General features: G+C 44.2%; 1 protein-coding gene across 7 annotated transcripts in view; it reads left to right on the top strand.

Annotated features, from left to right (window-relative positions):
- MAP4K4 (mitogen-activated protein kinase kinase kinase kinase 4) overlaps positions 1-19875 on the top strand; it is a 268656-nt gene that overhangs the window by 187605 nt on the left and 61176 nt on the right. For all 7 annotated transcript variants that reach the window (XM_038742695.1, XM_038742687.1, XM_038742692.1 and 4 more), the window contains exons 6-12: positions 992-1082; positions 5969-6099; positions 9659-9713; positions 13876-13954; positions 16802-16977; positions 17700-17772; positions 19205-19415. In XM_038742695.1, the coding sequence (XP_038598623.1) occupies positions 992-1082; positions 5969-6099; positions 9659-9713; positions 13876-13954; positions 16802-16977; positions 17700-17772; positions 19205-19415 (816 nt within the window). The remainder of the gene's footprint in view (positions 1-991; positions 1083-5968; positions 6100-9658; positions 9714-13875; positions 13955-16801; positions 16978-17699; positions 17773-19204; positions 19416-19875) is intronic.

The raw sequence follows: 19875 nt of genomic DNA, 5'->3' as shown, positions 1-19875 counted from the left end.
AACGTCTAACTTGGACATCTTCAAGGTCCAGCATGAAGGTGAACTACAACATTCATGAGCGATGAGGGTGTTTTGGGTGTCAGTCCATAGGAAAAGACTCCTACCCTCCATTAAATGCAATATATGTTTTTCTTTTCTTGCCATTCCCTCATAGGACATGCATTTGGGCCCAAGTCCAGAAGCAAGGTCAACCAAAGCACCACATGCCAGTGGGTTTAGTTTCCCTGGGAAAGAGAGATGTTATATTTGAATAAGGGTGTTTTTGACAGCAGTTTTAGTTACTGCATGGGAGGAGAGTGTTAGGTGGAGCGGTGGGGTTATCAGATTGCCAGTGGGCCCTCAAACTCCAGCTTTCCCTTTGCTCTCATCCCCCGCACCCCTGCTTAGTCTCTCATAGTCTTATTCAAATATACACACAGGGTCATCACAAAAGACTACAAGCGCTTAGTACAGTGCTCTGCACACAGTAAGCGCTCAATAAATAAGATTGAATGAATGAAGACTAGACATTTGTGTGGATTCAGCCAATCACTCGTGTTTATCAAGGGTTTACTGTGTGCGAAGCACTGTACTAAAATGCTTGGGAGAGTACAATACAGCAGACTTATTTGGTAGACGTGTTCCCTACCCACAGTGAGCTGTGGAAGAGCTACATGTCATAAAAATGGCATCTTTATTACTACCTAGTTTTTAATTGAGGAGTGGGGGTGGAGGTGTGTAAAACCTCAAAAAGCATAAAGTACAGATCCTTAAGTATGTGGTTGATGGTAGCTCTGAAAGCCTTTTCCTGTTAATTGGTGCGTGCATATGAGGCCCATTGCTAAAAAGAGGACTTTCCGTCATATTGTAAACACTTGGAATATGAAGCTTTTTAATAAAGAGATGGTTTCTGGGCCACACAAGCACCTTTAGTAGATCCAATTGCTTTTCCCTTTGGCTGTGTTAGCTAGCAAAGAGTTTCAGCTTAGTTGCTGTTCTTCTTCTCCAACAGGGATTGGCACATCTTCATGCTCATCATGTGATTCACCGGGACATCAAGGGACAGAACGTATTGCTGACAGAAAATGCGGAGGTGAAACTAGGTATGTGAGCAAAATGTGGACCTACTACTAGCTACTTCTAGCTACTTCTTAGTTTTATGCAACTCTCTAATGTTCTCCCACCAGTCTTGTTCTGGGAAATGTCATGCATTCTTCTTTTTCTTAGAGCCTGGTAGGAGCAGATAGGTAGGAACAGGTGCCATCTTACCTACCTAATGATCCTCAGAAAGTCCATTAATTTGTGGATGGCACCACTTGTGAATGGTCATCTCCCCTCCCCAACTGTCCCTCTTGTCATTTGACCTGGCCTTGGTGTCAGGATTCAGTCTGTCAGCTCTAGAAGTGTTAGGCATCCCAAAGATTGGAGGCACCAGGGAGGGGGAGGAAGAGGAGGTGATAGTCACATTGGGCTGTGGTGACTGGTAGCTGGTGGTCCTTTGACAGTACTTTTTTATGGTATTTGTTAAACACTTAATATGTGCCAGGCACTGTACTAAGTGCTGGGGTAGGTACAAGTTAATCAGTCTGGATTCAGTCCCTGTCCCACATAGGGCTCACAGTCTCAATCCTCATTTTGCAGGTGGAGGTAATTGAGGTACAGAAAAGTTAAGTGACTTGCCCAAGGTCACACAGTAGACAATTGGTGGAGCCAGAGTTAGAACCCTTGACTAACTCTGCTCTATCCACTAGGCCCTTGCTATATCCACTAAGTCATGCTCCTTCTCTGCTTGTTGGGGACTGGCACAAAATGGTGCCCAGCTACTTACTTGACTGTTGGCACCTGACATTTCAGAGTGTTCTTCTTCTAGGGTTCCACCTAACAGGCTCTTTGGGGACCTTAGTGCCTCCTCTTGCTCTTAAATTTGAAATTAAGGTAATTGCAGTGGGCCCTATTCTTTATGCCATCACACAAACAATTAATGTCTTTCTCAGAGTATTTACCCAATTCACATTTTCATTTTTTAATAATAATAATAATAATAATGTATTAAGCGCTTACTGTATGCCAAGCATTGTTCTAAGCGCTGGGGTAGATACAGGGTAATCAGGTTGTCCCACTTGGGGCTCATACTTTTAATCCCCATTTTACAGATGAGGTAATTGAGGCACAGAGAAGTGAAGTGACTTGCCCGAGGTCACACAGCAGACAAGTGGTGGAGGTGGGATTAGAACCCACTTTCCCTGACTCCCAATAATAATAATAATAATGATAGCATTTATTAAGCGCTTACTATGGGCAAAGCACTGTTCTAAGCGCTAGGGAGGTTACAAGGTGATCAGGTTGTCCCACAGGGGGCTCACAGTGTTCATCCCCATTTTCCAGATGAGGTAACTGAGGCACAGAGAAGTTAAGTGACTTGCCCAAAGTCACACAGCTGACAAGTGGCGGAGCTGGGATTTGAACCCATGACCTCTGACTCCAAAGTCCATGCTCTTTCCACTGAGCCACACTGCCTCTCTTTTTAATTCACCAAACTACCCCAAACTAAATAGGCTTATATTTTGACCTGAAACCAATCTCTGATGATCTCAAAACGTCTTTTGGAGAGTGAGAGTTCTTCCTTTTCTGCTTACTGCTTTTGACCCATTCATTCATTCATTCATTCGTATTTATTAAGCACTTACTGTGTGCAGAGCACTGTACTGAGCACCTGGAAAGTACAATTCGGCAACAGATAGAGACAATCGCTTCCCAACAGTGGACTCACAGTCTAGAAACAAAGCTGTAGCTCAGGGACGGTGACATTGAGTCGCCCCTCACAGTCCTCGCACTTGCTGGATGTTGCCTTTCAGCAATGTAGGGGAACTCTCCTTAACATGAAGAAAGGGAACTGTTTGATAGGAAAGAATAAATCCATCAAGGGGAAGGACTTCATAGGACTGCATTTTGCTCTTTCATTGAAATCCCCAAAGGCACCAATCAGAGCATTCTACACAGTATTTGGAATGATACAATAGAATTAGTATACACAATTTCTGCCTTCAAGGAGCTTACAATCTAGATATTAAAATAAATTGCAGGTAAAAGGAAGCAGTGGAGTATAAAGATATAAGCGTAGTGTGACTGGGGAAGTTGGTATTGGATGGGTGAGTGCCCAAGTATTTAGGTGATGCAGAAGTGCTGCGGTAAGATTCAGGGGTCAAAGGGTGTAGAGATGAAAGATTAATCAGGAAAAGCTTCCTGGAGGTGATGTGATTTTAGCAGGACTATGAAGATGGGGAGAGTGGTGATCTCCAGGATGTGAACGGGGTTGGATTTCCAGAAAGAAGGGAGGGTTTGTATTAGGGAGAGAGAGAGAGAGAGAGAGAGAGAGAGAGAGAGAGAGGCACAGTGAGTAAGGTGTCTTGAGAGGAACAAAGCATGTAAATAGTGGGAGAATGAGGTCAAGTAGAGGGGACAGAACTAATCAAGAATACTTTAATGCTGAGTGTCAGGAGTGTGTGCTTAATGTGGAGAGAATGGGCATTCATCGGAGGAGTGTGGAAATGTGTAAAGAATGATATTTTAGCATAATGATCGGGGCAGCTGAGTTAAGTCTGAACTGGAGAAGAGAAAGATTGGAGAAAGAGAGGTCTATGAGGAGGCTGGTGAATTAGTCAAACTGGGAGGTGATTAGTGCGTGGACCAGCATGGGGCAGATTAGATGAAGAGTAAGGGGAAGATTTTGCAGGTACTGGGGAAAACCAACAGGATTCATTATCGGCTTCTTTCTAGGTATGTCTTGAAGCCCTTCCTGAGCCTATTCAGAGAGAAGCAGCATGGTTTAGTGGATAGAGCACTGGCCTGAGAGTCAGAGGCCATGGGTTCTAGTACCAGCTCTGCCGTTTGTCTGCTGTGTGACCTTGGGCAAGTCACTTTACTTCTCTGTGCCTCAGTTACCTCATCTGGAAAATGGAGATTGGGACTATGAGCCCCACAAAGGGCAGGGATCGTGTCCAGCTCGATTTGCTTGGATCCACCCTAGCACTTAGAACAGTGCCTGGCACATAGTAAGTGCTTAACAAACATCATTAATAATAATAATAATTATATATTATAACAACATATTATACATAATAATGTGCGATAATATATTATAATAACATATATGATAATATATTATATATTATTATTACTATCTTGCACATCTTCCTATGGAAATGAGGACCATATACTTACCATCTGTTGTGTGAAGAAGGGTTTCCTTTAGTTTGTTTCAAATCTGCCATCATCAGTTGTGCATTAGAAGTTACAGTTCACCAGAGTATAAAATCCTTTATGACCAGATCCATATCTTAGAGTTAGTGATTAGTATGGTACTCAGTGAATACATTGTATATTGTATTGTAGGCATTCAGTGAATATTGTTACTGATTAATTCTACCACCACTTTACTTTCCAAGAATTCTTTACAATTTTTGGTTCAGAATCTGCAAGTCCTATACCATGTTTGTTAGGTAAATAAGGGGCAAGGAACCCATTCAGGCTAATCAGTCAGGAGTCTTAGAAAGCTGTCTCGTATCTACCCTTAGCACATAGTACAGAGCTTGGCACATAGTAAGCACTTAACAAATATGATAATAATAATAATTATCATTACTATTAATCCCTCACTTTCTTTCTTGGATCCATTTCGCTGATGACCCATATCAGGTTATGCTAGATTGGCATTGGTCTTGGCTCTTAACGTTGCTTTCCACAGGATTGTACTTCAGGCATTAATCAGATACGTAGACATGCTTTAAGAATAAAAGGGAATCCCAGAAAGTTAAAAAAATGGCAATTAAGGTGGCATACCCACAGATTAGAGAAACAAAGAGATTTTTCGATTCCCATGGATTTTAGCCTTCTCTGTATTCCCATGAGGTGGACACTTTATCTTTTTCTTCATTTTTTTTCTTTTCTAATTGATTTATTTTGACACTTCTTAAGTGCCTTTTGTTGCAAAGCGGTGTACGAAGTGCTGGGAAAAGGTATTAGAATATTGATTTAGGCATGCTCCCTAGCCCAGGGTTCTAACAGTGTTAAGGGGTGTGTAGAGGGGGTGTGGGGGCTGGGGGCTGGTGGGGTTGGGGGTGAGAGAACAGGGACAGATACACTGTGAAATAAATAACAGACCAAATCCAGTGAATTTAGTAATGATAACAACAAGCAAAGTGGCAGTGCATGACTGCTAAGAAGTAGACCTTGGGCTCCTCCTCACTCCAGGACTGATTAAACAGTCTCAGCCTTCCAAATTCATTCAGTCAGTTGTTTATATTGTTGGCTTACTGTGTGTAGAGCATTGTACCAAACACTTGGGACAGTTCAACAAAACAATAAACAGATACATTCCCTTCCATTCTGGAGTGTTACATGTGATCAGTCAATCAGTGGTATTTATTGAGCACATAGTGTGTGCAGAGCACTGAACTAAAGGCTTGGGAGACTATAGTGCATGAATTGGTAAACATGTGTCCTGCCCACAGTGGCTGTTAGACTGTAAGCTCGTAAGGGGCAGGGAATGCATCTGCTAATTCTGTTGTGTTGAACTTTCCCAAACACTTAGTATGGTGGCTCTGCACATAGTAAGCTCTCAATAAATATCATTGGTTGATTGAACGATCTTATAGTCTGGAGGGCAAGACAGACATTAATATAAATAAGTTACAGAAATGTACCCATGTGCTGTGGGGCTGAGGGAGGAGTGAATAAAGGGTGCAAATCAAGCATGAGGGTGATGCAGAAGGGAGTGGGGAAAAAGAAAATGAGGGCTTACTCAGGGATGGCCTCTTTAAGAAGATGGGGTTTTGAAAAGATTTTGAAGGTGGGGAGAGTGATCGTCTGACCAATGTGAAGAGGAAGCTCAATTCCAGGACAAGCTGTCTTGGCAGTGCTCAGTAGAAAGGGGAGTTGGAGGCGTCGCCAATACAGGCCCTGAGTTTTTACTCTTCTTTCCCTCCTACAGTGGATTTTGGTGTTAGTGCTCAGCTGGATCGGACAGTTGGAAGAAGAAACACATTCATTGGAACCCCGTACTGGATGGCCCCGGAGGTCATTGCCTGCGACGAGAATCCAGACGCGACCTATGACTACAGAGTAAGAGAGCAGAGGTTACCGATGATCTGTAAGAGCCCTAAGGGGCATTGGTAATTCCAGGAGACATCCACTGTGCTTTATTTTATATCTGAGTCTAGCATCTTTCTTGGCTGGGGAGAAGGTATCTAACGTGGTGCTGGGCAGTGGGTTTCTGCTTGGTAAAAATCACTGTGAAGGAAGTTGCTGTGGTTTCCCTGGTAGCCCTTTGGCATGGTTGTGTGACCCAAAGATATTTTTAAGGGGTTTTATACAGTAGTAATAATTGTTGTATTTGTTAAGCCCTTACTATGTGTCAAGCACTGTACTAAGCACTGGGATAGATACAAGATAATCAGGCCCACATGGGGCTCACAGTCTAAGAAGGAGGAAGAACAGGTATTGAGTCCCCATTTTGCAGATGAGGGAACTGAGGCACAGAGAAGCTAAGTGTCTTGCCCAAAGTCACTAAGCATGCAAGTGATGGAGCTGGGATTAGAACCCAGGACTTGTGACTTCCAGCCCTATGCTTTTCCCACTAGGTCACGCTAGTGGGATGTGTTCCCTACATGCAGGTACTTCTCCCATAGGTACATCTGGGAGGCCTTCCCAGACTGAGCCCCTTCCTTCCTCTCCCCCTCATCCCCCTCTCCATCCCCCCCCATCTTACCTCCTTCCCTTCCCCACAGCTCCTGTATATATGTATATATGTTTGTACATATTTATTACTCTATTTATTTTACTTGGATATATCTATTCTATTTATTTTATTTTGTTAGTATGTTTGGTTTTGTTCTCTGTCTCCCCCTTTTAGACTGTGAGCCCACTATTGGGCAGGGACTGTCTCTATATGTTGCCAATTTGTACTTCCCAAGCGCTTAGTACAGTGCTCTGCACACAGTAAGCGCTCAATAAATACAATTGATTGACTGATCGATCTCAGTGGAAGGCAAATCAGAAATCCACAAGTTTTATCGCAAGTTGGGGAAGAAGTTTATTGCATCTCAGTGGAAGGCAAATCAGAAATCCACAAGTTTTATCGCAAGTTGGGGAAGAAGTTTATTGCCCAGGCCATGCTTGGGAGTGGGCAGGGAATGTCACTTTATTGTTGTGTTGGCTTTCCGAAGCGCTTAGTGCAGTACTCTGTGCACAGTAAGTGCTTAATAAATACGATTTAGTGAGTGCTTTAATTAAAAATTATTGTTGCATTGCTCCCATAGCTTCAGTTATGTAGGTTTGTAGTATATCGAAGCTGTTGTGGTGACCCCTAGAGACTGAAATGGAGTTAATATGTTTCGTTGTCCTGATATGGTCACTACCTTTCAAGCCCGCATTTATTTGCTGCAAGAAATAGGAGAGTTCTGTTGCAGGGAAACAAAGACGGCTTTGCTTTGATCCATTTGTATTAATTTCTATCCATTTGTATCAAGCGCTTAGTACAGTGCTCTGCACACAGTAAGCGCTCAATAAATACGATTGATGATGATGATCAAAGAAGCAGCGTGGCTTTGTGGAAAGAGCACGGGCTTGGGAGTCCGAGGTCATGGGTTCTAATTCCGACTCCCCCACTTGTCAGCTGTGTGACTTTGGGCAAGTCACTTAACTTCTCTGGGCCTCAGTTCCCTCATCTGGAAAATGGGGATTGAGACTGGGAGCCCCACGTGGGACACCCTGCTAACCTCGCATCTACCCCAGCGCTTAGAACAGTGCTCGGCACGTAGTAAGCGCTTAACAAATACCATTATTGAGAAGCAGTGTGGCTTAATGGAAAGAGCACAGGCTTGGGAGTCAGAGGTCGTGGGTTCTAATCCCACCTCCACCACTTGTCAGCTGTGTGACTTTGGGCATGTCACCTAACTTTTCGGTGCCTCAGCTACCTCATCTGTAAAATGGGGATTAAGACTGTGAGCCCCATGTGGGACAACCTGACAACCTTAAATCTATCCCAGCGCTTAGAACAGTGCTTGGCACATATTAAGCGCTTAACAAAAACTATAATTATTAGGGGAAGCAGCGTGGCTCAGTGGAAAGAGCACAGGCTTGGGAGTCAGAGGTTGTGGGTTCTAATCCCAGCTCCACCACTTGTCTGCTATGTGACTTTGGGCAAGTCACTTCACTTCTCTGGGCCTCAGTTCCCTCATCTGCCAAATGGGGATTAAGTCTGTGAGCTCCATGTGGGACAACCTAGTTACCTTGTACCAACCCTAACGCTTAGAACAGTGCTTGGCACATAGTAAGCGCTTAACAAATGCCATCATTATTATCATTGTTGTTATTATTATTATTATTATTAATTATTTGATGCTTACAACTCTCACTTGCATTTCAAATTGTGCTTTAGAAGCTTCCAGTAGGCAGTGTGATGCAAGGCTTACAAAACAACTCTGAATTTCATTTGGCACACCTTTCAAATGGGATGGAAATAATCACTACTGATTAATGTTAGCACAGTACTTTAAATTCTGCTGTTATTGATATAGACATTAGTGGGTTTTGTTTTGAAATCACTAAGGATATCTTGAGAATTCTACTTATGGGGCTGTTTATTGAAGGCCTCTTGCCATGTATTGGGTGGGGAAAATTTTTAAATGGGCAGAGGCATAAGCGCTTAGTACAGTGCTCTGCACACAGTAAGTGCTCAATAAATATGATTGAATGAATGAATGAATTTAGTTTTAAAAAAACTAATGTAAAATGAATTTGAAAGAAGGTGTTAGAAAGCGTCTCCGTCAGTGGGTGTTAACATTGAGATACAACCAAAGAAATATGTCAAAGATGAGTTTTGGTCTATGCTTTCATTGATTCAGCCTGAAAGCCTTTATCACCTGAGAGAGGGGGGGAGAGAGCACTGGAGCCAGTGTGAGTTTGGAAAATTGAGGCATCTGTCTTGAATCTTGTTTGAAAAATATCTACGTGTATATGCCCTTGGGCTTTGGGATCGGTTGGTTTTGGTTATAGCTGAGGAGTTTTCTCTGAATACCCCTCATTGTCTGCAAAATAAAAAAAAATCCTTTTTTTTTTTAAAAAAAAATAACATCCTTCCCCTCACTCCTGGGGGTTTATCTTCTTGCCTTAGGTCTGAATTAAGCTCATTTTCTCAGGATTAATATTTGAAAACATCTCATATTCTCATAATGTTTGAGAACCTATTTACATCTTTTATGTTCTTGGTGGGGTAATCCCAGTAAGAAGTAAGAATAAAGGCAAAAAGATTTTATGTTTGAGGATGATGAATTGGGATCGTATATTAATGACAAAATTTACATTTAAGGAGACTAAAAAGAAAAGTAACACACAAACGTAGTAGGCCATCTCTCATTTTGTACCTTTACTCCTTTTGGCAGGACAGTAAAGGGTTCGGATTGAATGATACCAGCACAATGAATATTTGCAGGCTTGGTTTGATTCTCCCATCTCTTCTCTTTGGTCATTGATGTCATCTTGATACCTTTAAAATGAATGGTACCCTGTTGGAAAACGTTTATCTAATGTCATTCTTTTTACATTTATGAACTTTGTGGTGTCTGAACATCCAGTTAACTCCAGCTCTGTATATCCTAACTCCCTTTGCTTTCCTTTGTAGAGCGATCTATGGTCTTGTGGCATTACAGCTATTGAGATGGCTGAAGGTGCTCCCCGTAAGTCATTTTCTTGTGTTTTAACCTGTCCCTCCACCCCCAGCCCTGGATCTGACTGAAGACCAAAAATGTGACTTTTTGGCAAAGACTCTATGCCCAGCCCAGATGATTCAGAAATTGCAGCTGTGTTGACTGTGGCAGATAACTACAGTGGAAGTGGTCAGAATTCTAGTTTTGCTTGGGATTTGGCAAGAGTATTCAAGATCCACAGTCTTTTAAGGACTGTTTCATTTAGAAATTTGGTTGCGATGCTCAAGTGATATTGAAGCATTGTAGAGAAAATTCAAATGGCTGTAGGAAAATATTTTGTCAGGAGCAAACTTGTTAAACTTTACTTGAAATTTCGGAAGGGAGCTCAGAATGATAAGCTCTTAGTACAGTGCTCTGCACACAGTAAGCGCTCAATAAATATGAGTGAATGAATATGGCTATGTAATTCCGAGGAGGTTTCTTCAAGCACAAGAAAGCGCCTCTTGTTAAAAAAAAGTATATGTAGATTCTCCGGCTTCCATGAATGCACTTGCCTGTCCGTTTGGTGTAATGAAATGGCAGCAACATCAAATTGACAATTTGTAGGGAAAGAGATGAAGGGAGGACAAAGAAGAAAGAAGCAAATCCAGTCCCTCCCACCTTGTCAGAAAAAGGAAAAGATCCTGAGCTCATTTTTTATCTGTAGAAAGAAATACAAATAACAGACTTTGGAGGAGGGGGGAAAAAATCACATGAAGTCTGGGCTGACAACCCAGTGATCCCAAGAAATAGGTTCTTTGAATAACTGTGTGTCCTTGATCAAGACACTTCATTCTTAAACTCCTATTTAGCTGCAAAATGGGATGGTAGTCCCTGCCCCCATCAACCTCCTAGGATAAAGGAAAGAGTGAGTACCCTGTATGAGATGAGATATTACACTACCTTGTATGTGAAAACACTGGGCTTTTCAAAGGAAAAGTGTCACATCCCTTGACTACAGCCTGTTGCTGTTAATATGGGCATTTTAGCATTGTGACACACATGCCCCGACAGAAGCAGTATGCACGTGTACACCTGTTTCTTCTGATATTGCATCATGTTTTAACCAATCAATCAATCAATCAATCGTATTTATTGAGCGCTTACTATGTGCAGAGCACTGTACTAAGCGCTTGGGAAGTACAAATTGGCATCACATAGAGACAGTCCCTACCCAACAGTGGGCTCACAGTCTAAAAGGGGGAGACAGAGAACAGAACCAAACATACCAACAAAATAAAATAAGTAGGATAGAAATGTACAAGTAAAATAAATAAATAAATAAATAAATAAATAGAGTAATAAATATGTACAACCATATATACATATATACAGGTGCTGTGGGGAAGGGAAGGAGGTAAGACGGGGGGATGGAGAGGGGGACGAGGGGGAGAGGAAAGAAGGGGCTCAGTCTGGGAAGGCCTCCTGGAGGAGGTGAGCTCTCAGCAGGGCCTTGAAGGGAGGAAGAGAGCTAGCTTGGCGGATGGGCAGAGGGAGGGCATTCCAGGCCCGGGGGATGACGTGGGCCGGGGGTCGATGGCGGGACAGGCGAGAGCGAGGTACAGTGAGGAGATTAGTGGTGGAGGAGCGGAGGGTGCGGGCTGGGCAGTAGAAGGAGAGAAGGGAGGTGAGGTAGGAGGGGGCGAGGTGATGGACAGCCTTGAAGCCCAGGGTGAGGAGTTTCTGCCTGATGCGCAGATTGATCGGTAGCCATTGGAGGTTTTTGAGGAGGGGAGTAATATGTCCAGAGCGTTTCTGGACAAAGATAATCCGGGCAGCAGCATGAAGTATGGATTGAAGTGGAGAGAGACACGAGGATGGGAGATCAGAGAGAAGGCTAGTGCAGTAGTCCAGACGGGATAGGATGAGAGCTTGAATGAGCAGGGTAGCAGTTTGGATGGAGAGGAAAGGGCGGATCTTGGCAATGTTGCGGAGCTGAGACCGGCAGGTTTTGGTGACGGCTTGGATGTGAGGGGTGAATGAGAGAGCGGAGTCGAGGATGACACCAAGGTTGCGGGCTTGTGAGACGGGAAGGATGGTAGTGCCGTCAACAGAGATGGGAAAGTCAGGGAGAGGACAAGGTTTGGGAGGGAAGACAAGGAGCTCAGTCTTCGACATGTTGAGCTTTAGGTGGCGGGCGGACATCCAGATGGAGATGTCCTGAAGGCAGGAGGAGATGCAAGCCTGGAGGGAGGGGGAGAGAGCAGGGGCAGAGATGTAGATCTGGGTGTCATCAGCGTAGAGATGATAGTTGAAGCCGTGGGAGCGAATGAGGTCACCAAGGGAGTGAGTGTAGATTGAGAACAGAAGGGGACCAAGCACTGAACCTTGGGGAACCCCCACCATAAGAGGATGGGAGGGGGAGGAGGAGCCTGCAAAAGAGACTGAGAAAGAACGACCGGAGAGATAAGAGGAGAACCAGGAGAGGACGGAGTCTGTGAAGCCAAGGTCAGATAACGTGTGGAGGAGAAGGGGGTGGTCCACAGTGTCAAAGGCAGCTGAGAGGTCGAGGAGGATTAGGACAGAGTATGAGCCGTTGGATTTGGCAAGCAGGAGGTCATTGGTGACCTTTGAGAGCGCAGTTTCCGTGGAATGAAGGGGACGGAAGCCAGACTGGAGGGGGTCGAGGAGAGAGTTGTTGTTGAGGAAATCTAGGCAGCGCGTGTAGACAACTCGTTCAAGGAGTTTGGAAAGGAATGGTAGGAGGGATATGGGACGATAACTAGAAGGTGAGGTGGGGTCAAGAGAGGGTTTTTTTAGGATGGGAGAGACATGGGCATGTTTGAAGGCAGAGGGGAAGGAACCAGTGGAGAGTGAGCGGTTGAAGATGGAAGTTAAGGAGGGGAGAAGGGATGGAGCGAGAGATTTCATAAGATGAGAGGGAATGGGGTCAGAAGCACAGGTGGCCGGAGTAGCACTTGAGAGGAGGGAGGAGAGTTCCTCTGAGGATACCGCTGGGAAGGATGGGAGAGTAGCAGAGAGTGTTGAGAGCCGGGGGGTTGGAGAAAGGGGGGAAGAGACTTTGGGGAGGTCGGACCTGATGGATTTAATTTTGTTAATGAAGTAGGAGGCCAGATCGTTGGGGGTGAGGGAAGGAGGAGGGGGAGGAACCGGGGGCCTGAGAAGGGAGTTGAATGTACGGAAGAGCTGGCGGGGGTGATGGGCATGGGTGTCAATAAGGGAGGAGAAATAGTTTTGTCTGGCAGAAGAGAGGGCTGAGTTAAGGCAGGAAAGGATAAACTTGAAGTGAACGAGGTTGGCATGGTGTTTAGACTTTCGCCAGCAGCGTTCGGCAGCTCGAGCATAAGAGCGAAGGAGGCGGACAGTGGCAGTGATCCAGGGCTGTGGGTTAGTGGTGCGAGAGCGGCGAAGGGAAAGGGGAGCGAGCGAGTCTAGCACAGAGAGATGCGTGTTATCAGAAGGACCTTCCCTACTTTTGCAGTATCATCCTGTCATGTAAAGAAAATTCACATCATGGGAGAACTTGAGTATACCATTAATTCAGAATAATAAGGAATGTACATGCAGCGTGTGCAAGAATGATTGTGGAATTGCTAGTGCCTCTATCTGCAACTTAAGGTCCTGGTTGGGCCCAGTTGATGTTGAAGCAAATTGTAATTATTGATCCCTAAGCAGAGTGTTCACCCCAAATGTTTCATATATGCCCAAGGTTTACTCTACTGAAAGGCCATCTTACTATACCTACTTTCAGACTTTGATTTTTGTTTTCTCAAAATACGTACCAAGCTTTATTTAAAAGCATTCCTTGGGATTGTATAATTCATAGTGAATAATTTTACTGTTCATTTTACTATTGTTTACCATATGGAGCAGGTATTGGGATCAGTTATTCTGATTCATGCCTCTGGGTTTCACATGAAGAAGCCGGATTTGTTGTTGACCCATTGTCCACCAGATAAGCTGTGTAGACCAGGAAAACCTCCATGTGTAATGTTAAGACTGGCCTCTAAAGAGAAACTTATTAGAGCAAACGAACCATAGGCTTTGGGGTAATCCATGGTCGTGGGGTCATTTGGTCAGAAAACATCTGTTCACTGGAGCAAATTTGACAACCATTTTAATAATACATTTTGCCTTGTTCACCCTCTTGAATGGAATAAATGCTACATTTGTGCTTTGTGTATTTCCCCAGCTCTCTGTGATATGCATCCCATGCGGGCATTGTTCCTGATTCCCAGAAATCCTCCGCCCCGGCTTAAGTCTAAGAAATGGTAAGCGGGGAATATTTGTATTTGCACAGTAACTTTATGGTTATCCTTTTTAGCAAAAATACTCTTTTAAATTTCCACAACTTTTTTTTTTTATAATTTTCTGAAACTCTTTCAAAAACAATGATGGACTTAAGCTTGTTGGAGCCAACTTTGACTCATTTACCCAAAACATCCAAATGAGAGGGGCATTGGTATTTTTTAAAAAAATGATTGTTTATCCCAGAGAGCTACTCTCTGAATCATGCCCCAGTGAAAAATGAGATTTCTGTCTATAGAAGAATATCATATTATGATGCAAATCTTGCCACATCTTGAAGTCTAAACTTACAAGTCCCTGCTAAATGTGGTATATATTTTTAAAGATCTAATTCAGTGAACCAGGCCAGAACCATTGATTTTATTTTCAGTACTCATTTGCTCGGAGATATTAAAATTAATGACTGCTTTCACTGTAATCATTGTAAATGATTGAAATTGAACATGCTTTTCTTGCTGCTCAAGAACACATTAGCAGTAGAGCTTCCATTTTTAGGTACAGTGTGTGCCACAGGTAGAGCTAGTTGTAGATATGGATCTTTTCATGTTCCAATAAAACAGAGATGTGGATGATTGTGTGGTTGGTGTGGCTGAAGTGACCACTCTGAATGACTTAAGTCCCTTATAAGTTGTGTCCACATAGAGGCCAAGGCTCCATTCGTCTTTGTGCTTCTTGCACTGAAGCCGGGGCTGTGAGGTTCTCTCTACCACTGCCAGCCCTGGGTTCATCCTGTTCCACTAAGCCAGAAGTTAATGTTTTTAGTTTCAGAGAAGTCAGGAGTTAGGTGAGCCCACTGTTGGGTAAGGACTGTCTCTATATGTTGCCAGTTTGTACTTCCCAAGCGCTTAGTACAGTGTTCTGCACATAGTAAGCGCTCAATAAATACGATTGATGATGATGATGATGATGATGGACCCAATGGGATTCGTCTCTAGTGAAACTCTGGTCCCTCCTGGACCTGTCCTGGGTGGGAGCATGGCCTAGGGGAACATGGGTTCAGGTCCCAGCTCTGCTGTTGACTTACTTTGTGGTCTTGGGCAAGTCACTGAGCTCACACAATGCCTCAGTTTCTTCATCTGTAAAATGGGAACCCGACACCTGTTGTACCTACCTTTAGATTGTGAACTCTTTGAGGTTCGGGGATTGGGTCTGATCTGATTGTATTACATCTAACCCAGTGTTTAATATAGAGCTTAACAGGAGTAAGCACCTAATGACTACCATAACTACTAATGTTCTAGCCTAGTTCTTGCCTGGCAAGTGGTATGTAAAGGGTGGTGAGGGTTTCATAAGGAGCCTAATGAGCGATGTGGGGAGGAGGGTCACAGTGGGGGTCTGAGAGATGGGAGAAGTCAAGGTCTGGGTAATAGCTGTGGTATTTGTTAAGCACTTACTGTGTACCAGGTACTGTACTAAGCTCTGGGGTGGATTCATGCAAATCGGGTTGGACACAGTCCCTGTCCCAAATGGGGCTCATCATCTCAATCCCCATTTTGCAGATGAGGTAACTGAGGCACAGAGGAGTGAAGTGACGTGCCCAAGGTCACACAGCAGACACATGAGATGCAACGTGGCCTAGTGGAAAGAGCCCGGGCTTGGAAATCAGAGTTCGTGGGTTCTAATCCCGGCTCCGCCCCTTGTCAGCTGTGTGACTTTGGGCAAGTCACTTCATTTCTCTGTGCCTCAGTTACTTCATCTGTAAAATAGGGATAAAGACTGTGAGCCCCATGTGGGGCAACCTGATTACCTTGTATCTACCCCAGCACTTAGAACAGTGTTTGGCATATAGTAAGCACTTAACAAATACCAACATTATTATTATTATTATTATCATTAGTGGCGGAGCTGGGATTAGAACCCATGACCACTTGACTTCTGATAGGCCTATGCTCTACCCAGTACAGCATGCTGCTTCTCTATCAAATAGAGAGGAGCGTAGCACTGATGGAGGAGACTTGGAACAGCATTGTAGGGCTTCTAGTTCATTAATACATCATGATATATAAATTCCAACCCTTTGGCACAGACAGTGGCAGCCCACATGTAACCAGTTTAGAGCTGTTCATTTCGTTAGTTATGGTTTATTAAGAACTTACCATGTGCACAACATGATGCTAAGAACTAGGGCAGATACAAGATCATTAGATCAGACCCAGTCTCCAGGCTCACAGTCTAAGAGGTAGGGAGAGGAGTTAACTTATGCACATTTTACAGATGAGGAAATTGAAACCCCAAGAGGTTAAGTGACTTGCCCAGGGTCACACAGCAGGTAGTGATAGATAAAGTGCTAGATAGTGGTTGATAGTGGTAGACTGAGCACCCTTGAGCCCCACGTGAGACCCATGAGCTCCATTTGCTTGCATCCACCCTGGAGCTTAGTACAGTGCCTGGTACACAGTAAGCACTTAACAAATACTACAGCTGTGACCCAGAGCTTGAGCTCTACCACTGTCTACCAATAGACAGTGCTAAATAGAGAGATAGTGATTAGAACCCAGTCTTTTTCAGTTTTGTGCTCTTTCTGCTAATCCTATTTTCCTAGACTTCTCTCTCCCTTTTATATGCTTGAAACTCAAAGTAATCCCTCTTGGTTTCAATGTTTTTCCCCCATTAGAGAGAAAAATGATAGCCGTCCTAGCAGTTGCTTCCAGAAAGTGTGACTAGTGTGTCTGATCCTTTTATACTTTGCTCTGAAAATCTTCGAGGAGATGGAGACAGTTCCCTAGTATTGTGGGAGAGGGTTTTGTTGATGTGATGGAAATTGGCTGATTTTTTGCCCTTCCCTTTTTTTCTTTTTTTTCCTCTCTTAGGTCCAAGAAGTTTTTTAGCTTTATAGAGGGCTGTCTTGTGAAGAACTACATGCAGAGGCCCTCCACAGAGCAGCTTTTAAAACATCCCTTCATTCGGGACCAGCCAAATGAGAGGCAAGTCAGAATCCAGCTTAAGGACCACATAGATCGGACCCGGAAGAAGAGAGGAGAGAAAGGTATTAAATTTGGATTTTGATGTTTCCTTTGTAGCTCATTTTCAGACTTCCTGTCTCTTGAGCCAGATGTTGGCCGCCTGAGGCTAGGACTCTCTCACTGCCCATTATAGCTCCCAGGTGACCCGGGGTCAGATTGTGTCACTCGTTGAGTTGATGCTGGTCTGACCACCTGGTTCAGGAGCAGGGATGTGTTTCGGAGGTCGCCTGGGGCGGTTGCCTAGTTTGATCTCAACATGCCAAGAGTCGGGCATGCGGGGGTGAGGGCAAGTTTTGGCTCTGAGACTTCAGTCCCTTAGTCCCATTTCCTGTCACATTTCGCATCGGCCTCCTGGATTCATGGAAATACACACCCATACCGTGGGTATTAACTCATTCATTCATTAATCGTATTTATTGAGCGCTTACTGTGTGCAGAGCACTGTACTAAGCACTTGGGAAGTACAAATCGGCAACCTATAGAGACGCTCCCTACCCAACAATGGGCTCACAGTCCAGAAGGGGGAGACAGACAACAAAACAAAACATGTGGACAGGTGTCAAAATCGTCAGAACAAATAGAATTAAAGCTATATGCACCGCTTAATGCATTTGTTTGTCTAGACCTAAAGGTATCCCCATGTTGGAGTGTCCGCATCTGATAGGGGAATGCAGTATTTTGCCAAGAATATTATTTTAAGCACATTTTTAAATGCACTGTGATATTTGTCTCTCTTTTTCATTAGATGAAACGGAGTACGAATATAGCGGAAGTGAAGAAGAGGAGGAGGAAGTGCCTGAGCAAGAAGGAGAGCCAAGGTACCAGGCAGATCAGTTGGTACCTCCATGGCAGAAAGAAAGTGAACATCTGAAACAGGAATTCTAAATGCATTGTTAAACAAATGAGGGGTCATGTACTTGTGCTGTGGTGGAATCTTGATCGGACCTCTGAGAGTTTTGAAACTTTCTATCTATCCTGTTCACTCTGAGGCTTTATCCCTCCAACTCCCCAAGGCCCAGACCTTTTTTAAATAAGATAAATTTGTAGATAAGCCTGCACATCTGTCTACCTAAGTTGCTTAAAAAGTGTTCTGATTGGCTCAGAAGTAGCTTACAGGGGTGATTAGCTGGGAGGGACAGGAATTTGTTCAGAGGTAGGGGAGTGGGATGTCGGGGAGAGGGGGAAATAGAGGAAAGACAGTTTTGGGGATAAGCATAAAGGACCCTGGGAGGCAAAAGAGGCAGGAGACCTCAAAATGGTTAGGAGAGAACAGCGTGGAGGAGGCAGGCCCTGGGGAAGAAGTCTGGTTGTGGAGGGAGTGAGGCAGTGGCAGGGGTGAAATCAGGTGCACATTAGGTATTACTATTTGGCTGTCAAGCAATCTGTCTTTTTAGAGACTGTCCAACTGTATTTCTGTGAGAGTGATTATGGGAGGTTTGGAGAACCATAGTCTTTTGTCCTCTCCCTCTACCCAATCATTCAGTGTTTTTTCAGAATTTTTGTCTCTCTCCCCCAATTTTTCCAAGAACCACTGCCCGGGTTGCATTTGAGGTACCGGCCACTCACACTCCCTCTGCCTAGATGGATGAATTTAGGTGTTGCTGGAGCATCTTGGGTTTCCTAGCACTAGTATAAGATAATCGATGATCCCAGGGGTTTAATGCCACCAGGGGGCTGGGAATGAGCCTACTGGGTCCATTAGGCAGCAACTTTTTTTATTACACAGATGAGTGAAATAGAGATGGAGATTGTTACAGAGACCGTGGAGCACTATTTGGGAAATGGAGTTCCCTTTTCCAAACTCCAAATTTTAGAAGCCTGGGGGAAGGTTTCAATCAAATTTTATTCCATTGCGTAACAACCATGTGCCTCAGTTTCCTCAACTCTAAAATTGGAATTCCATGCCTGTTCCCCTTCCCTGCTTAGATCTGAGCCCCATGTGGGACATAGACTGTGTCCAACCTGATTAACTTGTATCCACCTCAGCGCTCAGAACAGTGGTTGACACAGTAAGCGCTTAACACATACCATAATAATACTAAAATAATAGAAACCAACTTCTCTGAGAGTAGCTTTGTTGAAAAGTGCAGCCGTCTTCAATGGGATTAGAACCATGACATTTTTGTCCTCTCTTTCAAAATGTTACATGTAGATTCTTACCCCCAACTGCTCATGCACAATTTACCCCTGCTCACGGGGATGGTGATTAAGCCGTTTGACGTTTTCTTGTGCTTTTGCTTCTTTCTACAGTTCTATTGTTAACGTGCCTGGGGAATCCACACTCCGCCGGGATTTTCTGAGACTCCAGCAGGAAAACAAGGAGCGCTCGGAGGCCCTTCGGAGGCAACAGCTGCTGCAGGAACAGCAGCTCCGAGAGCAGGAGGAGTACAAGAGGCAGCTGCTGGCAGAGAGGCAGAAACGCATAGAGCAGCAGAAAGAGCAGAGACGGCGGCTAGAAGAGGTAGCTATAGAACCCAGCCAAGCTGGAAATCCACCCCGGGCCAGTGTCGTGGAAGAATGTGCCCCTTCTTTCTCTCCTCAAACCTTTACCTCACAGAACGAAGCTTTTTCTCTGCCTCTCACCAGGTTTAGCTATTGAAATATTGCGTGTAAAGAAAGGTTTCTGGGGCTATGGCTAATCCAGCCTTGCGGACAGGTTCAAAATAATCTTCAGGCCCTCAGTCATTTTTGCGACATATCTTCACCAAGCCGCTACCTACTTGGCCAACAAGAGAGATTATCCCTCTACTGTTAAGGGAGCATCAGGAGCCTCTAGAAATGCAGTACTAAGTGACAAGTGTTGGGTGTTTTGGTTTTATTTATAAACAAAAGCAAAGCCGCTTTGCCCACACCGTGCTTCCTTTTAGGCCTCTCTGTGTTTTCTGTTTGTTGAGAAGACTTTGGACCAGTGTTTTAATTCA

This window comes from Tachyglossus aculeatus, chromosome 2 (assembly GCF_015852505.1).
Source record: "Tachyglossus aculeatus isolate mTacAcu1 chromosome 2, mTacAcu1.pri, whole genome shotgun sequence".
In the NCBI taxonomy this organism is placed as follows: Eukaryota; Metazoa; Chordata; class Mammalia; order Monotremata; family Tachyglossidae; genus Tachyglossus; species Tachyglossus aculeatus.
Note: the sequence above shows the minus strand (reverse complement) of the source record. Positions and strands in the feature narration are given on the sequence as shown.